A 25747-nucleotide genomic window follows, 5' to 3' on the forward strand; every position below is an offset into this window, starting at 1 on the left:
TTCTCCCTCCTTTTCTTTTAGGTCTACATCCCAACTGTATTTGAGAAGTATTCTGCTCCCTTTCACATCAGTGGCAAACACGTGCAAATCAATCTCTGGGATACAGCAGGTATGTGGTGCCCAAAGAACATAAAGAAAAGCCCTGCTGGATTAGGCCCAAGGCCCATCTAGTCCAGCATCCTGTTTCGCACAGTGGCCCACCAGATGCCTTTGGGAAGCCCGCAGGCAAGAGCTGAGGACATGCCCTCTCTGGAAGCATGATTCTGTAACATACTAAAGGCAGAAAAATTAGCAAGGTGATGCCCTTTTACTGGGCAAGATTGTGTTAATATATATAAGAATGGGCAAGCTTTCAATTTGTACAGATCTCTTAAACCTGAAGGGAGCTGGATGTAACTCATGTATTTGCATATTCTTACATCAATGCAGGTTGGGCAAACACAGGACTTATCTATTGTCTGGCAGTGCTTTCCCTAAGTTTCTGTAAACATAAGCGAAACTAACCAATACAGCTCTTTATCTATAAGATCTTAGCATTGCAATTCCTAGATTAGATTATCCCCCAATGGCTTTCTCCACCCGGAACTTTCCCAAACCAGGCTTTACCACAAGTTTACTGCAAGGCTTTAATGCGAGTTTGAAGCTGCCCCAAAACCGATGCAAAAAGTGGATCTTTTTTACTCCTGTTATAAATTGAGCTACATTCTAATGTTCAGTGAAAAACCTGAATTGTGTGTGAAGTGCTTCCTGAATCTGGTAGCTTGCAGGGATTTCGGGGTAAATCTTGCCAAAATGTGAACACACCCCCTCCATTCCGGAGGAGATGCAAGCTAAAAGCCAGGTGTGGAAAACTTACAGACTAGTGGCCAAACTACACTTTACCCTAAATGGTTGTCCCTGATGTGCTTAACCTTTGTGTAGTAAACAGCAGCTGCAGGATGGGGGGGGGGGTACGTCTGGACTGGAATTGCACTAGGGTGTGGAGGGAGGGAGCTTTGACTCGGCTGCACTCCCAACCTGAATCAAAGCCTCAGCCACAGCTATTTGCCCCAAAAGGAAAATAATTTCTGAGTTTGATGATGGAAAAGATTCTATTGCCACTTCTGTGAGACCACCTCTTCTGTTTCCCAATCCTTTGATAATCCAGGGATCCCACTGTAAGAGATGGTATTTCAACAGCACTTCAGCTTGGGACTATGCAATTTATTTTAGCTCTACACCCTCATTCACTATGAGGAGACCCGTACAAGCATGGACAAAGCGGGAGAAGGGAACAGATGTCACGATCTTCCTGACAGAGAGCATTATATTTTAGTGTAAACTGCCCTGGGCCACTTTGGGAAGGGTAGTATATAAATCAAATAAATACATAAATATCAGAGATCTCTCCAATACTCAAAGTGGTGGTTTCAACAGCGTCTTAAAGTGTTATGCAAAACCCAAGAGAATTAATAGCATTTGAACCGTGGTTCCAATTTTCAGTGGGGTGGTAATAGCCATACAACAGAACCTATATTTTTTTAAAAGTACACTTCATGCTGATCAAAGAATGCTACATGTGAAATGTTTCATTGTAACAATTTGTATCTATTTGTCTTCATGTGGAATGTAAAAGATGGACTAGAACAGTCCTGCTCAATTTAGGCCCCTCAGCTGTTTTTGGACTACAACCCCCATAATCCCCAGCCACAGTGGCCAATAATCAGGGATTATGGGAGTTGTAGGCCAACATCTGCAGGAGGGCCGAAGTTGAGCAGCACTGGACTAGAAGGTGGAGCCTGTAAATTCATTACTGTAAATAAAACATATCTTCCTACAGTTTTAGGTAGGGGAATTCTGAGCTAAGGTGCGGCTTAGCATAGTAGGGTTGCCACACCAGAGCTTCAGAGCAGCAATTAGAGCTTGAGGGAGTGGCTAGGAGTCATTATTACCTCTAATGGTTTTAGAAAATGTACAGATCTTTTCCTTCAAGCTGGTGGCAGCCCCGCAAATGCACTTAAGATAGTCACATGGAGAACAGAATTCCCCTGTGGAGATTAAAGACTGTTCCTTTAGAAAGTATATGTGGAAAATTCACCCTTCTTCCCGGTGTTCACCCTTCTTCCTGGAGGCCCCTCAGAGTAAATGAGATAATGAAGAAAATAGGGAGAGGTGGACCTTGGGGGCCCTCAGGAACTGGGGGGCCCAGATTCTTTGAACCCATCCACTCAATTATAGCTACACCCCTGGTCAGTTTCCAGAGTGGCCATGTGAGCTGCTGGAGCTTCTGCTATTAATGGGTAATCTGAGGCAGATTTCTAAGGGAGGATAAGGGGGTAAGATGGAAAGCCACCCCGCCCCCCGCGTCAGCCCATTATTTAATGACGAAGGTGGTCCTTAAAATTGGCAGTAAGTATTATAAGATTAGCAACCATTTAGAATGACCAGAAGCAATATTCCCCTACGGAAACACATAGGAAGCTGCCTTATACCAAGTCAGACCATTGGTCCATCTAGCTCAGTATTGTCTACACAGACTGGCAGCAGCTTCTCCAAGGTTGCAGGCAGGAATCTCAGGACGGAACGGGTGCCCTCATACTAGGGAATTGGAACGTTCCCCTTCTTGTAATCAGTAAACTTGTATGTCATTTATGCAATGCTCCTGCATAGGAATAGGGAGGGAAGATGCGACCAAGAGGTCACATGGATGAGACAATGAGCCGGGTCTCACAATCAGTGAGACCCGGTTTTGGAGAGTGCACAGGGAGAGCGGGCTAAACCCACTCTCCCCGCACACGAGCAGGGAGGGACCCCTGGGCGGCTGGATCGGCCGCTCACACGATTGCTGGCTCTGTGATGGAGCCGGCGAGGGCTGGGGAGGGAAGCTCCAGTATGCCCTGCGTGAGTGCTCAGGGCATACTGGGGAGACCCCTGGAGCTGGGAGGCGGCTTTTTGCCTCCCCTCTAGGGGTCTACTCATGAGTAACCATGGCTACTCACTATCTTTAAAACCAGGTTTGTGGAGCACTTGCTCCGCAAACTTGGTTTTAGGGCAGGGGTAGTTAGGCGGGTTACCTGCCTAGGAACCACCGGGCTCACAGCCGAGCACAGTGGTTCACACAATGGGGTGAAAACAATGGGACAAATTGTGGAAATGGACGTTGGACATAATGCCCCCCCCAATCACCTGATGTGCCTTGAAATCCTCCCCCCCCCCGAGTTGCAGTACTGCCTGCATATACTTTATAACCCTGTGGGTTACCAAATCCTTGTGTGTAAATCTTTGTATATATATATGATGTACAAACAACCACTTTGTATATAATTGTGCTTTGGTAACATACTGTATGCTTGGGTAGTTTGTTGTTTCAATAAAAAACCTTGTTATCCTATCTTGGAAACACCAGGGAGGGAACTTGGAACCTTCTGCATGCAAGCGTGCAAATGCTCTTCCCAGAGTGGCCCCATCCCTTAAGGGGAATATCTTACAGTGCTCACATGTAGTCTCCCATTCAAGTGCAAACCAGGGCAGACTCTCTTTAGCAAAGGGGACAATTCATGCTTGCTACTTAATGGTGCAGCAGGGAAATGACTTGAATAGCAAGCCAGAGGTTGCCAGTTCGAATCCCCGCTAGTATGTTTCCCAGAATATGGGGAACACCTATATCGGGCAGCAGTGATATAGGAAAGATGCTGAAAGGCATCATTTCATACTGCATAGGAGGTGTCAATGGTAAACCCCTCCTGTATTCTGCCAAAAAAAAACCCACAGGGCTCTGTGGTTGTCAGGAGTCAACATCGACTCGACAGCAGACTTTACCTTTACCTAATGGCACAGCGGGGAAATGACTTGACTAGCGAGCCAGAGGTTGCCGGTTTGAATCCCCACTGGTATGTTTCCCAAACTATGTTTTCTAGACCAGGGATTCTTAACCTTGGATCCCCAGATGTTATTGGACTTCAACTCCCATAATCCCCAGCCCCAGTGGCCTTTGGTTGGGGATTATGGGAGTTGAAGTCCAATAACATCTGGGGACCCAATGTTGAGAACTCCTCTTTCCCAGACTATGGGAAACACCTATATTGGGCAGCAGCAATACAGGAAGATGCTGAAAGGCAACATCTCCTATTTGTGGGGGAGGAGGCAATGGCAAAAAGGTAAAGTGCTGTCAAGTCGGTATTGACTCCTGGTGACCACAGAGCCCTGTGGTTGGTAAACCCTTCCTGTATTCCCTCCTGTATGCTACCAAAGACAACCACATGGCTCTGTGGTCGCCAGGAGTCGATACGGACTCAACAACACACTTTACTTTACTTTTTACTTTACTTTACTTTACTTTACTTTACTTTACTTTACTTTATCACAAGACCAGCTCTCCTGCCAGTGGTGGCACAACTGTTGGACTGTTTAGGGGAAGAATGCTTCAGAGCAGTATACCTGGGCAGTCATTAGATGTTAAAGGCCCACACCTTTTTTTTCTTTCTCTTCCCCATCTGGAAAATCGCTTTCAATGGGGAAATGTTTCCTGTGAGGTCTTGCTGGGTTTCCAGCACGGACTCAGCATCTCAATCGCTGAAAAGTAAACATGTAAAGCAGTGTTATGGATTCTTTGTTTTATCACTGAAAAATAAGACCCTCTCCCAGACCTTGAACCATGGGTTTGCATGGCAAGACAAAACAACATACTCTGCATTCAAGCAGCTGCATCTTCTCATGGACAGACAGGGAGAATGAATGGAATGGGAAGGATCTGGTGCACTTTGTCCACTGTGTGCTTTTTGGGTAACTGGAGGAGGAATTCTAGGAAAGCAAAAGGTCTGCCAAAGTTGCCTATTGGCTTTATCACAATCAACACAAGCACAGAGACCAAGTCCATACTTCTGCTATGATGATTGGGGAGAGGCAGCAGATGTCACTTCATCTCCTGGTTACCCTACCCACTGCACAGACACAGTGTGCTTGGAGTGATAAGGGTGGAGTTCATGCCTCCCTTACACGTGCCTAAACATCACTTGGTGACAGGCATGGATCCAGCTGTGGATGTTTTGGACAGTGGAAGTTTGTGGTGCGCTTTTAACCATTATTAAAAGCATTTACATCAAGCAAGTAGTATTTATATATGGAAGGCTGGCCATGAAATCAATGCATGTGGCATTGTCTCTTCTCCACCCAGGACAGGAAGATTATGACCGGCTTCGCCCCCTCTCCTATAGTGGGGCTCATGCAATTCTCATGTGCTATGATGTCACTAACCCCCCCAGCTTTGACAACATTCTTACAAAGGTAACAAGACTATCTATGAATTCAATGACAATAGCTAGAGTTTGTGGAATGGGTGTGACAAGTGGGACCTAGGACAAAAGGTTGAAGCGTATCCCCAGCCCCAAAAGGATTCACTCCTGTATAGGGCTCCAGCCAACCTGGAACAGGAGCATTGTAGTGGTGTGGGAGGGGAGCTTCAGGAGAAGTTGGAGGATTAAAGGAGGCTTTTCTTTCCAGATCACTTGAGGCTGCCCCCTGGTTTAAAGTTTGGAGGGTCAGGTTAGGGGCTGCCTACCAGCCCAAACCTAACAATTTTGTTGCTATATAGCCAGGTCGGGGGGCAGGGGGAGAGAGTCTGGAGAGTGGGAAAGGGAAATGATGTCTGGAATTATCCCTGCATACTACTGGTAGTGGTTTAAAAAACAATTCAAGCCCACATCCTCGCCACCCCAATAAGCTGTTAAGAGTTCCAACAAGTCAGACATCTCTGTTTAAGAGCCCTCAGCATTCCGTAGAGCTCCAAAGCTCACTGTAGCCATTTTGCTTTTCTTTCTAATTGCCTTTTTCTTTTAATTAATTAAAAGATTATTAAGTTAAATATTAATTAATGTATATACTTCTGTGTACCTAGGTATTCCCAAGTACAGTGGTCCCTCTACTTACGAAATTAATCCGTTCCGAATGCACATTTGTAAGTCGAAAAGTTCGTAAGTCGAAAAGCGGTTTCCCATAGGAATGCATTGGGAACAGATTAATGCGTTCCGGAGCCTAGAAAAAAGACCCAGACCCCCAGTAAGGCTTGCAAACTGCACAGGAACATTTCTTTTCAAGAATAAACAGGCAGTAAACAGGCAGGCAAGTCAAGGAAACCGCATGTAAAATTCGTAAGTCGAGGAAACCCCATCTAAAAATGTGTAAGTCGAAAAAACCGCATCTAAAACCGGATCTAAAACTGCCGTTTGTAACTCGAAAAATACTTATGTCGAGTAGTTCGTAAGTCGAGGGACCACTGTACATGGAAAGAAATCTACCATTATTTTGTTTTTGGGTGGCCCTGTTTTGCTTCCAAACTCAAAGACACTTCATTTGAGTTTGCTATAAGAAGGAACAAAATTAATGTAATGAATAAAATAGTCAAACTGGAATAAGAGGATGGCACTAAAAAAATACCCTGGGGGAACTTCATGTCAGCATACCTAACAGCACTAACAGTAGCGGCTAGTACTCAACCAGTGAGGAACATCTGCCTAGATATGTAATTGAGCTAGACAGGTAGATGCGGCAAAGTGACAGAAGGAATAATGGGAAAGGCAATATGCAACAGGTGCCTTCTTCAGCGCTCTCAGGAACACCATCCCGTTTATCTGGTGGTTCTATATATTTATATACCAGAACTTCTCCCTCCTCCATAACTATTCTGTTCAGTCCACTTGTATATGTCTCTTTGCATAGTGGTACCCTGAAGCACGTCATTTTTGCAGAGGTGTTCCAATTCTGCTGGTTGGTTGCAAGACAGACCTACGAAAGGACAAGGTTCTGCTAAGGAAGCTCCATCGGGACCAAATGGAGCCCATTACATACCAAAAGGTAGGACAAACAAACAACAGCCCCTCTTCAGCAGAGCTGCGACATTTGGTGCAGCATCGGTGGACTTCCACACAAGTCAAAATTAATTCAGTTATCCAAAAAAACCTTCAGTTTAAAATGGGAGTTAAGCTGCTTTACATTTTCACTCGTGCCCTAAAAAGAATGGAAATTGCCAGTTAAGGTAGCCATCTTAACTTCTGTGCCATGTCCTCTATAATAAAGTCCCTGGGTATGCGCCCATGTCCTCCGGTGTCTGCGCCCATGTCTCCCTCGGCTGTTCTGGGCATGCGCAAAGCGCATGCCCAGAACGGCCGAGGGAAACACAGCCGCAGGCACCAGGCGGCCATGTTGGGAGTGTTGGAAGCGGCGGCGAAGCAGCAGCAGGAGGCAGCGGCAGCGACTGGGGCCGATGCCGGCCGCGGCGGGGCGACAGGGCCCGATGGTGGCGGCAGCCGCAGCGGGGCAACAGAGGGGCGATGGCGGCGGCGACTGAGGCCCATGGCGGTGGTGGCCACAGCAGGGCGACGGGTGGTGGTTGCGGGGCCAGCCCGGCAGCGGACGGGCAGCCCGCAGTGGGCCCCGATACCGGGGCAAAAGGTGGGAATGGGGGGAGCGGTGGCTGTCCTGCAGCCGGCCGCAATGACTGACAAGCGGCGGCAGCGGCCACGGCAGGCCGTGTGGCGTGGCGGGCCCGCTGGCAGAACAGGCCGTGGAGGCCAGGAGGAGCCCGTGGGAGAATGGGGTGCGACGGAACCGGGCGGCGGAACTAAACTGTTTGCCACCCGGGAGGAGGAGCGGTGGTCCGGTAAGAAGAAATTTTTAAAATGCAGGGGGAGGGGGAGGGCAAGGGGAGGGGGCAGGGGGGAGGGGGAGGAGGAAGGGCAAGAGGGAGTGGGTCAGGGGATGGGGAAGGGCAAGAGGGAGTGGGGCAGGGGGGAGGGGGGAGGGCAAGAAGGAGTGGGGGAGGCGGAAGGGCAAGAGGGAGTGGGGCAGGGGGAGGGGGAGGGCAAGAGGGAGTGGGGCAGGGGGAGGGGGAAGGGCAAAAGGGATTGGGGAGGGGGAGGGCAAAAGGGAGTGGGGCAGAGGGAAGGGGAGGGGCAAGAGGGTATGGGGCAGAAGGGAGGGGCAAGAGAGAGTGAGGCAGGAGGGAGTGGGGCAGGGAGTTGTTGCGGATGCTGCTTCCCTTTGTTGCGGCCGCGGAAGGGGGAATGGTGGTGGTGGGGCCCGGAGCGCACAACTCTGCTGGGCAGGGGGGAGGGCAAGAGGGAGTGGGACAGGGGGGAGGGGGAGGGGGAAGGGCAAGAGGGAGTGGGGCAGGGGGAGGGGGAAGGGAAGGGCAAGAGGGAGTGGGGAGGGCAGAAGGGGCTGGGGCAGGAGGCTGACAGGAAGGGAAGGGTGAGAGAGAGGGGATGGGGAAGGAGGGCAAGAGAGTGGGGTGGGAAGGAGGGGAAGAGAGGCAAGAGTGTGGGGCAGAAGGGAGGGAGGGAGAGTGGGGCAGTACTCCCAGAAAAGGGCCCCCACTCTCGGCCAGAGGAGGTGGTGGACCCAGCCAGGTGGAGGAGGACGCGGTGCGGCCGAGGCAGAGATAGCTGGCCCCAAAGGTCTACTAGCGCCCGTTATTTTAACGGGCTTAAAAATACTAGTAAACTATAAAGACTTTGTACAGTCTGGTATATGATGATGGCTTTGAAATGAGGCTCCATGCACCCACACCTTTCCTTGATCTTTCAGTTAAACATTGGGCTGGGGAGGGATGCATCCAGGCAGACATTTAACAGGTGCAATTTCCCTAATCACTTCCTAGGCCTCTGATGAATTTCTGCCTGATGTATCAAGGAAAAGTGTGGGTGCATCATGGAGCCTCATTTCTAAAGCCATCACCATATACCAGACTGTACAAAGTCTTTACAGCTTATATGGCATGGAAGTTAAGATGGACACCTTAACTTGTCATTTCCATTCTTTTTATGACATGAAAATGTGAAAGCAGTGAAAATGTAAAGTAGCTTAACTCTCATTTTAAACCGCAGGTTTTCAGATTACTGAATTTCCTGGCATTTTAAAAAGGGAAATATTGATTAGACACAATGAGGAAGATAGTGGCTTACCCAAACCACAAGGTAAAACTTCCTGAGATTGAACACCAAACATTTTGTAAAACTTTCAACTAAGAGAAAGTCACGTGCCCCGCCTCAAAAACCCCACAAGTAATGAAATGAGTGGATTCAGTAATAGTGAAAGGGTGATTCCACATCATGATGATTCAGCAGTTAATAAGGACACAACAAGAAGCAGGTAATTTGTGTTCATTTTAAATCTGTACTTCATTTTTTTTCTTCTTAAAAAACAACACACAAACAATGATAATTAAAAATAGCAAATGCTTTAACATCCGTGTGCAAAACTACAGATTGGGGCTATTCTCAGGAAAAATCGGGCTAGGAAAGCCGAGCTTGATTTGATCCTAAGAACCACTGGGCTCAGCTGCGAGCCCGGCAGTTCTCCAGTGGGTAACCTGCTTTGGTAGCCCGCCCCTTAGCCCGGGTTTGCGGAGCGAGTGGATCATGAGTAGCCAGGCTATTGGATCATGAGTAGCCGCAGCGTGGCTCCGCGGCATGGCTACTCGCGAGGAACCCCCGGAGGGGAGGGGAAAAGCCGCCTCCCGGCTCCGGGAGTCTCGCCAGCATGCCCTGCGCACTCGCTGCGTGCTCGCGCTCGCTGATCAGCCCCCGCTCCCCCAAGCCCGCCGCCGGCTCCGTCACGGAGCCGACAATCGTGTGGGTGGCTGATCCGGCTGCCCAGGGCTCCCTGCCCAATCGTCTGCGAGGAGAGCGGGCTTAGCCCGCTCTCCCCGCAGTTTGGGAAAAAGTGAGTCTCACGGATCGTTTCCAATGGATCTTCACCAAATTTTCAGGGGAGTTGTCTGTCACCTAGCAAATGTGTGCTGATGGCAAGGCAGATCAGACAAATGGTTTTGATTTTATAAGCAATAGAATGTTCAGGACTTATAATGGTAGAAAACTGAAAACACTTTCCAGCTTAACTATACTGGCACTATTGCACCAGTATAATCTCACTAGTAAATCTGCAAAATACAGTAGATGCTATTTGGCGTCTTTCCATGTGTTCATCCTTGCCAGGACCCTAACAATACTAGTAATGGCAGGGTGGCAATTGAGGGTGGCAACTGAAAAATATAGATAATGCAAGGGAACTCCTTCCTAATAGAAGTGTATTCAATTACACAGGGCCAGTCCTACTTTTAGGAAGGGTGAGATTGTCCATCTCTGGCAGCAGATTTAGGGATATCTAATGTTTGACCAGAAAATGTATGTGTGTGTGTGTGTGTGCGCGCGCGCGCGCACGCACACACATGCATGATCATTTGGATTTTCTGTTTTAGGCACCAAAATATTTTGGACAAATCTCTAGTATTAAGTGGCTACATGCCTTCCTTTAGTAGGTGCTTTGCTCTCTACCCGTTCCCTAAGTTGTGGGTGGGTGTGATCAAGTCTACTCTCCTTTCTTCTCCACACATGCCCCTTTTATGTGCTCACCAATTGCAGGGAGAGACTTTGGCTCGAAATCTCCATGCAGTTGCCTACCTCGAGTGCTCAGCCCGTTTCCAAGAAAATATCACTGACATCTTCATAGAGGCCTCCAGAGCAGCCTTGAGTGTTATGAAGAAGAACCAGCAAAGACGTAAGCCCAGGAGGACTTGCCTGCTTTCCTAATCATGAGCATTCTCTTCTCATGGAGAAGCATTACTGAAGCTTCTTACTGTGCTCCACTTGGTGGTGTGAAATCTCTTTGAGAAATGAAGACAGGGAGACACCTCCCAAACTGAAGTAGGTCACCATGACATCAGATCGGTGGCACGGACAAAAAAAGAGGCATTTTGGGTTGATAATTATATTTCCTTGGACTCTTCTTGCAACAACGTCCTTGCTATGGAGACAAATGATCAGAAGCACTTGGGCAGTATCATTCCAGACCTCAAAAACAGGTTGTCTGCTATTTAGTATATGATACTTTGCTAAATATTGACTTGGAAGAGTGCCTGGCTCAGAAAAAATGTCACCACTTTGAAGAGCACTTTGCACGCATGATTGAAGTGCAGGAGAGGTGTTTTGTTTCCTGAGAGGTATGTCTTATGCTCTCCACTTAGCACTTCTATAGCAACACAACCAAGAAGACCTGGGTTCAGAGCTCAACTATGCCACAAAGCTCACTGGGTATCAGGGGTATGCAGGGATTCTCAATATTGGGTCTCCAGATGTTATTGGACTTCAACTCCCATAATCCCCAGCCCCATTAGCCTTTGTTTGGGGGTTATGGGAGTTGAAGTCGAAAAACATCTGGGGACCCAACACTGAGAATCCAAACCACGTTACCTCTGTTTCTTTATGCCCCCCACTCCCCATCTATGTGTGCAATGAGTTTTGTTCTGGGCAGTAGTATCAAGGCAGTGTGCGCGTAAATGCATTCGGAGTACAGCCTTCCTGATTGAGCCTGAGTGAGATCTAAAATTAACTGAGTGGGCATTAAAAAAAACTTGTGAGTATGCGCACATGTGCATGCCTTAGAGGGAACAGTGGTAGTAAGGTTGAAGAGCACCCTGGGCTAAGAACTAAAGATGGGCCCCGGCATGCCCCGGGCAGAGAAGCATGCCTTCTTCTCCCTCCCCCCATGTCTTTGCTGCAGAAGAAGTATATTGACATGGTGAAAAACAAAACATTTTTGGCATGCTCTTTTTCTTGCCCCTGTGCAAATAATCTCACGCACTCCCTACACTCTGATCAGCAGCCAGCAGCTTACCAATGAGTCAGGGAGGTGGAAGGTGAGTCTGTTTCCCAGCCAGCAGACCCTCCTCCCTCATGGTCCCAAGGACATCCCCCCCCCCCGCTTTTGTTCAGTTATAGCTACACCCCTGCTGCTGGGTGGCCTCAGGCAACTCACAGTCTCTCACCCTAACTGAAGGGTGGGTCAAAGGTAGATTGAGATCTGTTGGTAGATGTCTGGGTGGTTGTTGTAGATGTAGATTGGCAAGGATTTCTGATTTTAACAATAGCAACAACCAAAAGGCTTCTCCCCCACCCAGACTGGACTGCTGAAAGCTGGGTGGGGGGCAGGAGTGGCTTTTTGAAAGGACTGTGGGCTACTGTACACAAATTCCTGAGCTGAGCATGTACTCAGGCAAGGACATAACCATAACTGGATGGGCATATTTGGAGATCTTCTCGGGTCACTTGGGTAATATCTATGATGTTAAAAAAACAAACACGGCAAGGGCAATGTTCATTTATTGAACACAGGACCCTTCTGACCTTGCTATGCCACTGCTCAGAGGCATCCTGTTCCTTAATTCTGTGTATATCTATTCCTCCATGCCATTATTTTGTATACCTTCAGTTGATGTACCTGGGGCTTCTATCAAAAATAAAATAAGATTCCCTCATGTCCTAGTAAGAAACAAAGTAGACCCTGCAAGTTTGAAGTTTGGCTTATGTTGTAGGATGTTTTTGAAGGTGAAATGGGTCCATATAGTTCACATTGAGCTCTTTGGAGGAAGGGTACAATATCAACATGCTGATTGAATGGAATCAAATTAAATTTAAAAATCTGAGACAGAGACCTTTAAGCACTTTTGTATTGTTTTATTCCATGCCTTTTCACCCAACATTAAAGAAAATGCCAACAAATGCAGAAATCAGGGGTTCCCAACCTGTGGTCCTCCAGATGTTGCTGAACTACAATTCCCATCATCCCTAGCCACAATAAATTGAACCTGGGATTATGGGAGTTGTAGTTCAGCAACATCTGGAGAACCACAGGTTGGGAACCCTTGCATCAGTAGATTATTGTTGGAGGTGCACTGCTTCTAGAATGGCTATATGCACACTTAAAGGAGCTATAAGAAAATAGATATATATTAGAACATCGTCACTGAGATTATACAAACAACAGGATCTAAACTGCCACAAAGATCAAACAAATCTCTCTTTAGGTTATTTACAAAGTGTTATAAATTTAAAATGTTTAGAATTGTTATTTAATTTATTAATAGCAACCAAAAGACATAGCACAAAAACTGAAACATCCAGAACCACCATATACTCACTTAGAGTATAGATTAATATCAAAGGTAGCAGAAATAATAAAACTCATATACCTAGCACAAACCCAAAAAAGAAGACCAAGGAATAGTGGCTGACATACTGCACAAGGGTATGTCAGCCCAGTAGTGTTGCATATGCACAAATTGCAGAAATAACATTACAGAAATTGTACAGATGTTGTAAGCTCATTATTGCCAGTGGGCTTACTCTTGTGTAACATCATCTGCCCAGTTTTTGCATTTGGTCAGTTTGTTTGTGAATAACATTAGTTACTGGGCTGATGCACCCTTGTGCAGTATATTTTCGGATTACTGTTCCTGATTTGTTTTATAATGAAACCAATGAAGAAAATGTTGGTTTTCTTGTATTTGAAGGACACATAACTGACATATTCCATGGCATGTTTGAGTCTGTGATAGTTGCAATAAAAATATTAATGCAAAAGTATTACTACTGGGTTGTTGTTTTTGGTGTACACAACCATCTCATTTCACCATAGTGATTTCCTGAGAGGAAAAAGGTGGCAACCGTACACACTGGTGGGGGGGGGGGGAGGAATACAGTGCATGGTTTGATCTGAGTCAGCCATGGCTGAGTCCTGAAACTTGTTTTCAGTGTTGGAGAGCAGCAATGCGGAAAGTAGTAATACAGATTAGTGCCTTTGGATATGCACAGAATGCCCTTGGCTACTTCTATATAACTTCAGCACATGGAATAAAGAAGAAAAGCCTCCCAGACAGAGAGCAGGGCAATGAGGCCATAGCTCAGTGGTAGAGAAGAGAACATATTTTGCATGCAGAAGGTCCAGTCCCTGGCATTCCTAAGCAGAGCTGGAAAGATGCCTAGTTGCCATCCTGAATACATTTGCTAGAGGGAGTCCTATTTAAATGCAGTAGCCCTTTGCAGGGGTTCTCAACGCTGGGTCTCCAGATGTTATTGGACTTCAACTCCCATAATCCCCTGCCCCAGTGGCCTTTGGTTGGGGGTTATGGGAGTTGGAGTCCAATAACATCTGTGGACCCGACGTTGAGAATCCCTGCTAGAGGAACTCCCGTCCTGAGTAGTACTACTGAGTTAGTTACTCTGGATATCAGCCCCCGTCGCAACTCTGAAGAGCTGCTGCCAGACGCCATAGACAATTCTGAGCTCGATGGACCAAATCGTCTGACACAAGGCAGCTTCAATGTGATCTCCTTTACAACAGATATTGAGCACGGTGGATCTAGTGTGTTGTTTGACTGAAGCGAGTTTCTTAAACGCTGCTAGAGTTCAAACCATACCGGAGTTTTCTTCAAGGATGGATGTTGGGGGACAAGAAAGGACACAAAGACACACACGGAGCTGATCCTTCGATAGCCTCCTGGCACAGCAGTTGGGTGGGTAGGGGCGGGGGGGAGCCTTGAATGCTTGAGAACAGAAGAGCGTCTCTCCATTGTTTCGCGTAAAGTTCATTTGGCTGTAGATTCCCTTTCCAAGGCCAAGGCTTTGAGAATTGATGGCAAAGAAAAGTAGATGGGTGTGTTTTTGAATAATCTTGCGACCTCTTAAATACTAACACGTGTATTGTGACATCGCATTCTAAACTCCCCCCTGCCTTATTTTTGGTTAAGCAGCTTTCTATCTCCAGTTCCTTGAAGGTTTCACTGAACCCCAGAGATAAGCCAAAATGAAAATTGTCCTCATATTGGACTAACCTGGAGGAGCTGGTTTTGCAAAACAGTTTCGGGAGAGAACAAATTTAAATATGAAGGCTAACAACGCCGGGAACTTCTGCAGGCTACTATCCCTGATGTACCATGAATTTGACTGCAACAAACTTCCCAGAAACGGAGGGAGCACTGCTGACGCCTGCCCTTTCTTTGGGAATTGCTCCGAGAATAAAATGTACCTAGACCGACACATTCCAGGTTTACTTTAAAATTTTAGCATAATGAATTTATAAGTGATTCGGAGTAATAGACATTATGCAAACATTATGTTTTATGTTGTTGCAAACCGCCCAGAGACGGAAGTTTGGAGCGGACTACCAATTTGATAGATAGATCACAACTGAAGTTCAATAAAAGTTGAACTTAAATGATTTTGGTTTAAATTTCCACTCTAAGGTCAACCAAAACAAGGTTGTAGTTCACCAAACAGGGATCCTCGCCTTCGAAAGGAGAATCGGGTTTAATTGATTATATTCTGATCCTAACCGCGTGGTTTGGTTTCAGCAGCGACAACGTATTTCTTACTTACGTAGTGCAGGTGCATGCAGTGTCAACGTTGTGACCGCACCGCGTGTCAATCAATTTATTTCAGTTGGACTAACACCCTGAGCCTAAATATATTTCACTAAACTGCAAGAACGGCTCATTTATTGCAGTGGAACTTAATGCTGCTACTTACTGTGCTCAGAATCGGGATACTAGGAAATAAAACGTAAGCACTCTGGTCTAAGCAGGGTACAAATTGCCGGCGTCTCCAGTATTTAAAATAGTTCTTTTCCGCACCGGAGAACTTGAAAAACTGGCAGCAGCCTGGTTCTGTGTACGTTTACTTGGGAGCAGGTTCCATTGAGACTTCTAATTAAACGTGCATATGATCGTGCTGCACGACATGAAACTGATAAGTTGTCCTCTTTTGCTGTAACTCGATTAACATTTCAATTGGAAACAAATACTGTTTCAAAACGTAGACACACCCGTTTAAAGTTGCTTCAATGTATTTTGTCTCATCAAACTAACGAAAGCTTGATTTAATCAAATTGAAATGCTTCTCCGCTGGATTTGGAAAGAAAGATTTGGGAGTTGTTGTTTTGTTTTTTTAAGATTAGGTTAAAATCGTGCCTTTGAGAAACTTACCTAAACACTCACTGATGCTAAAGTAATTATATACTGACTACTACAGACAGCAGCGGGATACAATTGAGGTGCCAGTCTCTACGGCCACCTGATTTTTGTTTTAGGGGCTTTCTGTGTTTCTGAAAATAAAAAGTATCCTATTTCTGTATCACTTTAGTTGCTTAAAATCCCGGCTATAAAGCTAATAGAATAGCCTTACTATCAGATTGCAACCCCGCCCCCTTATAAAACCTCGTTTACGGTCCAATGCTAAAGTCCCAAGCCCAAACTGAGTTAAATGCACTGCTAGGACTAAGTGCGTTTAAGTCTGCAGCCTCATAATTTCCCCGCTAGTGAGAAACAAGCCCCTGTCTAAACAAATTAGATACTCCAGATTCTTGTCGTTCCTTCTGTTGTCCAAAATACGAGTATAGACCCGGTATTGGTACTCGGCAAATTGCATGTGTGGTCTATGTTGCACCCAGGAAAATCGTGAATACAAAATAGGAAAGCGAAGTTCTTCCAACCGAACGGCTTATCTCTCTGAGACAAAGCTTAATAACTGCACACGCACAGACACGCCTTCCTCTCGTAATTAATGGTGAGGGGACAAATAGACGGGACCATTCAGAGCAGAATGTAGTCCGAAAGACACATGTGGCTAAATAGGCCTAGAATTGGGACCAATGCTCCATATCTCTCTCGACCCATGCAGCTGCACAAAGGTAAAGCAGACTGTGAAGGGCTCAATTTGGTTTTCTAAAGACCTAAAAATTTGATCCTTACACTTCTTATTCCGGATTAGTTCTATTGAGATCGATAGCTCTAATCCGTTCTAAAAACATAAACTGCAGCCGCCGCCGCACAACAGACTACTGCTACTGCGCACGCGCAAAGCTCTATAATATTCCAATAGAGAGCGCAGTAGGGAGAACTACAGTTTTACGTAAGGCTCTGGTCAAGCCAGAAGGGTGTCAAAACATAAATGCGCATGCGTCTTAATTGCCTAACTCTAGGCCAAAAAAGTGGCTTCAGTTTTTGCGTGTGCGCAGTTGAGCAGAGTTCGTCTCTGGGTGGGGAGAAGTACGCCTGCGCAAAGGAGGACCTTGGCTGTTGGGAGGGGGTCAGAGAGAGAAGGGTACGCCGCGCAGGCGCAGTATGGCGGCCGAGTATGTGTATGTGAGACTCTGGAGGGTTCAAAATGGCGGCGGCTGCTTCTATGTGAGGGGAAGAGTCTGGGGGCGGCGGGGAGGGAAGGAGTGGGGGCGCCGGTGGGGCGGGCGGCCAAGCGGCGCGGCACTGGGACGCAGCCCTCGGCCTCAAGAACCGACGCGAGAGTGCCCGCTGGCCCAGTTCAGTCAGAGGCTCCGGTCGTATCCCGGGGGGTGCTAGAGCTAGAAGCGTCAGGGCTCAGGCTGGGGTGCGAGTTCGCGGTGTGCGTGTGAAGCCGAGGATAGGGCCGGTGCTTGTGAGCCTGGTTGGAGGGGGGACCTGGGTCGGCTGAGGCGCTTGGGATGAGCCAAGTGGGCTGAGAGGTGAGAGTCTGGGGTATGTGTGAGAGTGTATGCCAGATAGGCAAGTTGGGATTTGGGAGTGTTGGATGTGTGGTCTAGACGGGTCTGGCATGGTGATGAGGGAAGAGGTTTCCAGGAGTGAATGAGCTAGAACGGGAACCGAGAGCTTATTTATTTCATGACTGGATGGAAGGGGGAGAGAGTTTCTGGAGGAGCAGGGAGTTGGGGAGAGTTGGTTTCCCCTGAGAGGAGTTACTTCTCTGAGTTGCCTTCGTGGAAGGTAGGGTGTGATGATTTTGTGGGGAAGAGTAACTGTAATTCTTAGGGGTACCCTCTGTCTCTCCTCCCCCTGCCCCTCCCCCCAAGTCTGGCCTCTGTGACAGGAACTGGAACTCTGCAGTGACTCTAGGACTCACCTGATGACCACCACCCGCCTCCCTATGATAGGATTGGGTTTGAGGGGTTGGTTGCCTTTTCTGGATACTGAGGTTCTCCAGCCTTCAGGGTAGAAGAGAAATGCACTTGGCAATCAATTTATTTTTCAACTCTCTCTTTTGTCCCTAGAAAGGGGCAAAGGAAAACCAGAGACCTGGTAAGATCTGACTTTGTTTATATTCCTTAACTTTGCAAACAGTACTATATCTCTTATTCTGCCTTTCTCCAATGAAAGTGATGGTGTCCCATTGTATGTGTGTGGTTGCAAACTGTGATACTCTTGCACTTACAATCCAGACAGTTGCTAATTCTCTTCTGCTGGGTTAGAATGAGGCTGACTTGTCTGCTGAATCTTTACTGTCCTTAAGACTTTTTAAAAAGTTCATTTGATGGGGAGAGAGCTGGTCAAGAGGTTGGTTTGTAATGGGAGATAGTGAATAGGAGCCTCTGTTTCCCTCACCCCACCCATTCCTCTTATGCTGCTGTGTGCTTAAAAACATAAAGCAAGGCACAAAATCTCTTTGCCAGCTCTGACTTGGTTTTATAGCTAGATTCTAAAACAGGCCTGTGGTCTGTGTTGTACTTTTTATTTAATCCAGTCAAGTTCTATATGGTGGCTACTGGATTATCAGTTTCCTAGTGACTCCTTACATGACCCTCCACAATGCAAGCCACTTGCTATGTCAGAGATATATTCTGCTCACATTACTGGAACTTTTTTGTGTAACCAAGTCAGTCATTTAATGTCTATGTCCACACCTCCACTACCTCACTATATCACAGTCTGGGCATATGTCACACAATCATTTTGTTGTGTAGTTAAGGATTTCTGGAGTGAAACACTGCCCTGGGGAGGAAAGAGAAAAGACTTAATGTGATAAGAGTGTGATGGAGAAGGCACAAAGATGACTGATAGGATCTGATCAGGCTGCTGATGTAAATTGTGATCCTAACACCCCTTTGGTCACACTTATCACTCTGTGAGAAATAGATTCCATCACCATAGCTTACACACACCATGTTAGGATCTGCTCAGGCCTCCTGTTCATTGTCTTAGTGCCTTCTCCATTGATATACTCTTACAAAGACAGAGTTATCCAGACTGTCCTGTCCCATATGATCTTTTTGTCTCCCTTTGACCAAGTGTTTCACTTCAGAAATCTCTTAACTACACAATGGCATGATTGCATAACATATGCATTGACTGTGATAAGTGAGGTATAGGAGGTACAGATGGACAAAACCATGTAATGAATTACTTGCAATTCTGTATTGTGCCTGCATTAGTCTTTTAAAACTTCATACTGTTAAACTTAAAGTTATTCAGCTGTTGTCAGGGTTTATTATAGTTTGTCTGCCTTAGATTGGAACAAATTCAGGGGAGAAGGTAGTCTACCATTGGCACACTTTAACTGCTATATACATTTCTGCTGCTATATAAGTTTAGGGTTGCACAATGGACTATGGGTTGCATAGTTTAGCCACAATAAGCCAAATTGCAATTAAATTATTCAGAGAAGCATGTGGTTGTGGGGCTACAGTGTGGTAAATTATGAAATGTGAACCTTTGTGTTTGATTCCTGTATGTTTAGTCATAGAAACTATTCTGAAATGTTTTTCCAAGGAAAACTCCTAAAATTACTTGCTGATGAATTTTAGTGTGTTCACTTTAGTATACAGTCTTTCTCTCTACTGAAAGCATTTGGCATTGCAGTCTAGCATGGACATGTATGTGGGCAGTAGACAAACTATGAAAGTCATGAGTGGATTCTGTGAGCTTGATTCCATTATGGAACTAAGCTTGTTGTCAACTCTGTCTTTTTGAAGCTAGTAGTATTCATGCCAGGAAATAAACACTTTAAATAGGTTTAGTTCAATCAGTGGGTAACAGTAATGGTTTGAAATAACTGTTCAATGATGATGGATTAATCAGGATCCAAGTTGAGAGCGATTGTATTACTTCATAGTCCTTGTTAAAGTTCCATTCTCTACTGATAGTATTTATATTGTTTATAAAAGGAAGAGGAGTTTCTAATGTACTCTGCTTCCTTGTTCTGGTATCTAAGGAGGAAGAGGAGGACGACAGTAGTTCAGATATCTCCTTCTCGCTCTCATCAGAAGCGTCTGAGATGGAGCCTGAAGAAGAACGGATTCGTTACAGCAAAAGACTGGTCAGTACACACTCTTAACCATTGTTTCTAGATAATTTAGATGCATTTGAACTAAAAAAAACAAAAACCCACCTATTATTGATATGCTCACTTTCCAATTTTGTAGCCTACGATCATTATACCTTATGCCATGTTTTCCACAGTGGGGGATTAATTACTGTGTACCTGGAAGATAAGATTTGGTTGATGTTCAGAATCCTTAAAGTGGTTTCATCTGCTGAAAAGGCTGTTATCTGTCGTGTCCAGTTTGGACCTAGCTAGTATCATGAATGTCCATAATGCTGAGGCTCGATAATTATAATGTTCTTTGAGGTTGTACTTGAAGCCTGTGTAATAGCTTGTTTCTTGACAAGAATTGGCTTTAGAGAGCACATTATGCCTAGCTTTTCAACACTTGTGCTGCCTCCTTATTACCTTCGGCTCCTAATTCAAAGTACTGGCATTTACTGATAAAGTCCTAAAGAGCCTGGGTCTTTTTACTGCATTGTATTGTATTCTTTAAATCAACGTGTACCATTTGCAAGCCACATTCATAGCCTGGGGGTGGGGGGTGGGAGATGGACAGAGGTAAATTTGATGACTGTTTCATAGTCATGGAAAGCCCTGCCCTTGGAGGTTCAGCAAAATCCACGCTGCATGTTTTTTTAAGTGCTGAAAGTCATTTTCTTGGCTGGAGCTAAGCATGTATGGGTTGATTTCAACATTGACATTATGTACTAAACAAGTGCTTTTATGTAACTGGGACTGAAGTTTTAAACTTAACTGCTCTGAGTTCTTGCGATGGGGAAGGTTTGAAATCAAACTTGATAAATATACTTGTATGATGCAAGTTTGTAACATCCTGGTGGTTGTTTGTAACATGCTGTGGGCTATAGGCCACCTCCAGCCTCAGAGGCAAGATGCCTCTAAATATCAGTTGCAGGGGAGTAGCAGTAGGAGAGAGATTATGCCCTCCGCCCTTGCCTGTGGGCTTCCCAGGGGCATCTGGTGGGCCACTGTGTGAAACATGATGCTGGACTAGATAAGCCTTGGGCCTGATCCAGCAGGGCTTTTCTTATGTTCTTATTGTAAGAAGAAATATTAGTTCAAAGAAGCAGCTTAAGACATTTGATAGAATTGTGGCTGTTTATGTTGGAATAGACAGCTAGGTCAAAGTAAACCTATGAGATGACAGACACTTGTGTATACCAAATTGAACATGGTTTATTAATGTGCATTTGATTTTTTTTGAGGCAGTTATGTTTGGAGGAGTTCCTGAACTGACGTTTCTTGAAATAAACAACATCAGAACAGTATTACACTGGTGACCTCTAGACTTCACTACTGCAGTGCTCTCTGCGTGGAGCTGCCTTTGTATGTTGTTCAGAAACTACAGTTGGTACAGAATGCAGCAGCCAGGTTGGTCTCCAGGTCATCTCGAAGAGACCATATAACTCCTATATTAAAAGAACTACACTGACTAGCACTAAGTTTCTGGGCAAAATACAAGGTGCTGGTTATAACCTATAAAATTCTAAACAGCTTAGGCCCTGGCTATTTAAGAGAATGTCTTCATTATGAGTCCCATCACCCATTGAGATCATCGGAGAGGTACAGGTAAAACTCGAAAAATTAGAATATCGTGCAAAAGTTCATTAATTTCAGTAATGCAAATTAAAAGGTGAAACTGATATATGAGATAGACGCATTACATGCTAAGCGAGATAAGTCAAGCCTTAATTTGTTATAATTGTGACGATCATGGCGTACAGCTCATGAGAACCCCAAATCCACAATCCCAGAAAATTAGAATATTGTGAAAAGGTTCAATAGTCTAGGCTCCAGGTGTCCCACTCCAATCAGGTAATCAATCCATAACACCTGCAAAGGGTTCCTGAGCCTTTAAATGGTCTCTCAATCTGGTTCATTAGGAATCACAATCATGGGAAAGACTGCTGACTTAACAGTTGTGCAGAAAACCATCATTGACACCCTCCATAAGGAGGGAAAGCCTCAAAAGGTAATTGCAAAAGAAGTTGGATGTTCCCAAAGTGCTGTATCAAAGCACATGAATAGAAAGTTATGTGGAAGGGAAAAGTGTGGAAGAAAAAGGTGCACAAGCAGCAGGGATGACTGCAGCCTGGAGAGGATTGTCAGGAAAAGGCCATTCAAAAGTGTTGGGGACTTTCACAAGGAGTGGACTGAGGCTGGAGTTAGTACATCAAGAGCCACCACACACAGACGGATCTTGGACATGGGCTTCAAATGTCGTATTCCTCTTGTCAAGCCGCTCCTGAACAACAAACAACGTCAGAAGCGTCTTACCTGGGCTCAAGAAAAAAAGAACTGGTCTGTTGCTCAGTGGTCCAAAGTCCTCTTTTCTGATGGGAGCAACTTTTGCATCTCATTTGGAAACCAAGGACCCAGAGTCTGGAGGAAGAATGGAGAGGCACACAATGCAAGATGCTTGAAGTCCAGTGTGAAGTTTCCACAGTCTGTGTTGATTTGGGGAGCCATGTCATCTGCTGGTGTTGGTCCACTGTGCTTCATTAAGTCCAGGGTCAACGCAGCCGTCTATCAGGAGATTTTGGAGCACTTCATGCTTCCCTCCGCAGGCGAAGGGGATGCCGGCTTCATTTTCCAGCAGGACTTGGCACCTGCCCACACTGCCAAAAGTACCAAAACCTGGTTCAATGACCATGGGATTACTGTGCTTGATTGGCCAGCAAACTCGCCTGACCTGAACCCATAGAGAATCTATGGGGCATTGCCAAGAGAAGGATGAGAGACATGAGACCAAACAATGCAGAAGAGCTGAAGGCCGCTATTGAAGCATCCTGGTCTTCCATAACACTTCAGCAGTGCCACAGGCTGATAGCATCCATGCCATGCCGCATTGAGGCAGTAATTGCTGCAAAAGGGGCCCAAACCAAGTACTGAATACATATGCATGCTTATACTTTTCAGAGGTCTGATATTGTTCTATTTACAATCCTTGTTTTATTGGTTTCATGTAATATTCTAATTTTCTGGGATTGTGGATTTGGGGTTCTCATGAGCTGTACGCCATGATCATCACAATTATAACAAATTAAGGCTTGACTTATCTCGCTTTGCATGTAATGCGTCTATCTCATATATCAGTTTCACCTTTTAATTTGCATTACTGAAATTAATGAACTTTTGCACGATATTTTAATTTTTCGAGTTTCACCTGTAGGTCTGCAGTTGCCACCAGCTAATCTGGTGACCCCACAGGGATGGGCCTTCTCTGTTGCTGCCCCAAGACTGGAATGCTCTCCCTGCTAAAATAAGAGCCTCTCCATCTCTAACAACTTTTCAAAAGCTTTTAAAGACACATTTATTCACCCAAGAATTTTAACTAGACTTGTGGCTTTAAATTATCTTAAGGTTTTTATTTTTATTGCTGTAAACCACCCAGAGACAGAAGTTTGGGGTGGTGTACACATTTAATAAATAAAGGGAGACAAGTAGGAGCTGATGGTTGAAATGGTGCTGATTGGTTAAAATCGGTTATTGGTTTATCTGGGTAATATGCATTAAGTTGTAAAGTGTGCTGTCAAGTCGATTTCGACTCCTGACGCCCACAGAGCCCTGTTGTTTTTATTGGTAGAATACAGGAGGGGTTTACCATTGCCTCCTCCCGTGCAGTATGAGATGATGCCTTTCAGCATCTTCCTATATCGCTGTTACCCGATATAGATGTTTCCCATAGTCTGAGAAACATACTAGCAGGGATTTGAACCAGCAACCTTCTGCTTGTTAGTCAAGCATTTTTCTGCTGCACCACTTACTGATGCTTATCTTTGAGTCATACTTAAAATCTTGTCTGCCCTTCCCAGTAGGCTTGTGGTGGCTAGTCTAAATTCTTATCCACTAATAAGCTGCAGAAAAGTGGAAGTTCAAATCTACTTGACACTGTTTGGGGCATTATGTTCCTTAAAAATGTAAAACTTCTACTGGAGTAGTAATTCTTGGTTCCATATTAGTCACTAGTGGGCCTCATCAAATAGTCTTGCAGGCAAAGCATGTTTTAAATGTACATTCTGTTCAACTTAAGAAGTAGGTAAGTGTACATGAAGATTTGAAAGCATAACAAAAAGGAATAGCAAACTGTAGCATATAGCCATCTTCCATGTTAAATAGCTAGTAGGTTAGGTTCAACACCTAGCATGGCTTAAACACTGTCAGCTGCTGCTTGGAAAAATCATGCCTGGATTATTGTTGCATGGTTAAAAAGATGAGTGTCAAGTTATGCATGCTGGTTTTTTGGCTGCTATAAATGGTAAATTTCATCAGATTGTAAAATGGTCAAGAGCACTGTCTTTCTATAGCTGTGGTCTTGAAGGTTAATGGTTAATTCCAACATTGAGTTGGAATTAAGCTTCGTAGCTGAAGGCACCTTAGCAATGGTTCTTACTACTAGAATTGCCCCAACTACTTCATTGCTTGTACTGCTTCCACAGTCATCAAATACTGTTCAGTAATTGCTAGAGGATTCTACAGTGGGCCAGCTCTAATGTGACATGGAGCTGTGCTTTGCACAGTATCTCTTAGCCCTGGGAGCATGTGCTTCCTCCATCTTTGTGTGCAAGATTTGAAAGAATTCTACTTTGATTCTTAGAGCAAACCAGGATTACTTGTTATGTCTGAACCAAGTAATCCCGGTTTATTCTAGTCTGTTTAAATCAGGATCTGAAGCTGCAATATAATCCCAACTTGTTCTGAGCCTTGTGCACAAAGAGGAGGCAGGGAGCATATGCTTTCAAGACTATATGCTTTCATTGTGTAAAATCCAGATTTAATCCTGGCCCAGCATCTCGACAGGCCTAATATCTCCAAGAATCCTAAGGAAACCAATAGTAAAGGTATAATGAAAATGGTTCTGGCAGCCTAACTAATAGCTGCTGTCCTCTTAAAGAGAAATAGTTATGTGTAACCATTGTATGGAACAGATATTCCATTACTTGCTGCAAGAATATGAGATGGCCAGTTCCAAACTAGCTTCAGCCCCATACAGTGAAAGAAGGGATACATCAGTGTAATAACTTTATTGAAAGTAAGTATAGTGTTAATGCTGAAGTTCCAAGACTAGATTTTGACCTAATTAATGCCAAGAAAAAAGTTCAAAGGCAAGCTCAGTTTGCTGGTATGTGACAGTCTTTGAGATTTTCCTAAAAATATGTTTAAACAAGAATCTGTGGCAGGGCTGGACTTGCATTTCCATTTGGGATGGTTTACTCAAGTAAATGATTCTTTCTAATAACGTCTGAATGAGGCTAAGGTGGGAATGGTGGAAGTGGACATCCCGCTTTGTGAGCAATGAGTATTGTTGGGAGATGTGTGGGGATGCCGCAGTTCCTGTTGTCTCTAGAGTAACCTAGCGATGTAGTTCATCTATTTAATTTAGGAATCTGTAAATGAGTGCTGGAATGTCACAAGGCTTTTTAATAACCTTTAGGGCAGGGCTACTTAATGTTGGCTCTCCAGCAGATGTTTGCCCACATCTACCATCATCCCTGACTATTGGCCACTGTGGCTGGGGATGCTGCAAGCTGTAGTCCAAAAACATCTGGAAGGTCACAGTTGAATAGCCCCTGTTATAGGGAATATGTATCTCCATTAGTTAACATGTGCTTCTGAGTAGGCAAAGGGAATAGATTTTGTGTTTGGATTTGCTGATAACATGGTGCTTTTTCTGTACTCTAGATAAGCCTAATTGAAATAATAAATTATCTATAGTGGCTTACGCAGTGCATATAAGGAATAGCATATTTCATAAATTGATCCTGATACATAATTGTTATGCTTGACCTTTGTACACTGCAGCTTATGTCACTAAAATGTTTTCCCATGAA

General features: G+C 45.0%; 2 protein-coding genes across 10 annotated transcripts in view; both read left to right on the top strand.

The window, feature by feature from the left end:
* Positions 1-13394, top strand: part of RHOD (ras homolog family member D) — a 100573-nt gene extending 87179 nt beyond the window's left edge. For all 3 annotated transcript variants that reach the window (XM_053287469.1, XM_053287471.1, XM_053287470.1), the window contains 4 exons: positions 22-109; positions 5153-5262; positions 6694-6828; positions 10395-13394. In XM_053287469.1, coding sequence (XP_053143444.1) covers positions 22-109; positions 5153-5262; positions 6694-6828; positions 10395-10562 — 501 coding nt within the window. In that variant the 3' untranslated portion in view covers positions 10563-13394. The remainder of the gene's footprint in view (positions 1-21; positions 110-5152; positions 5263-6693; positions 6829-10394) is intronic.
* A 3465-nt stretch (positions 13395-16859) lies between these two features.
* The window catches only part of KDM2A (lysine demethylase 2A), a 120544-nt gene continuing 111656 nt past the window's right edge, over positions 16860-25747 (top strand). For 2 of the 7 annotated variants that reach the window (XR_008314138.1, XM_053286969.1), the window contains exons 1-3: positions 16956-16990; positions 17848-17875; positions 19785-19889. Coding sequence is in view for 6 of the 7 variants with exons in the window: in XM_053286969.1 (XP_053142944.1) it covers positions 16971-16990; positions 17848-17875; positions 19785-19889 (153 nt within the window). In the remaining variant the exon portion in view is untranslated. Of the gene's footprint in view, positions 16991-17044; positions 17564-17847; positions 17876-19784; positions 19890-25747 lie in introns of those variants that run through there. The other 5 variants (XM_053286964.1, XM_053286963.1, XM_053286965.1 and 2 more) reach the window with 5 other exon arrangements.

This window comes from Hemicordylus capensis, chromosome 1 (genome assembly GCF_027244095.1).
Source record: "Hemicordylus capensis ecotype Gifberg chromosome 1, rHemCap1.1.pri, whole genome shotgun sequence".
Lineage (NCBI taxonomy): Eukaryota > Metazoa > Chordata > Lepidosauria > Squamata > Cordylidae > Hemicordylus > Hemicordylus capensis.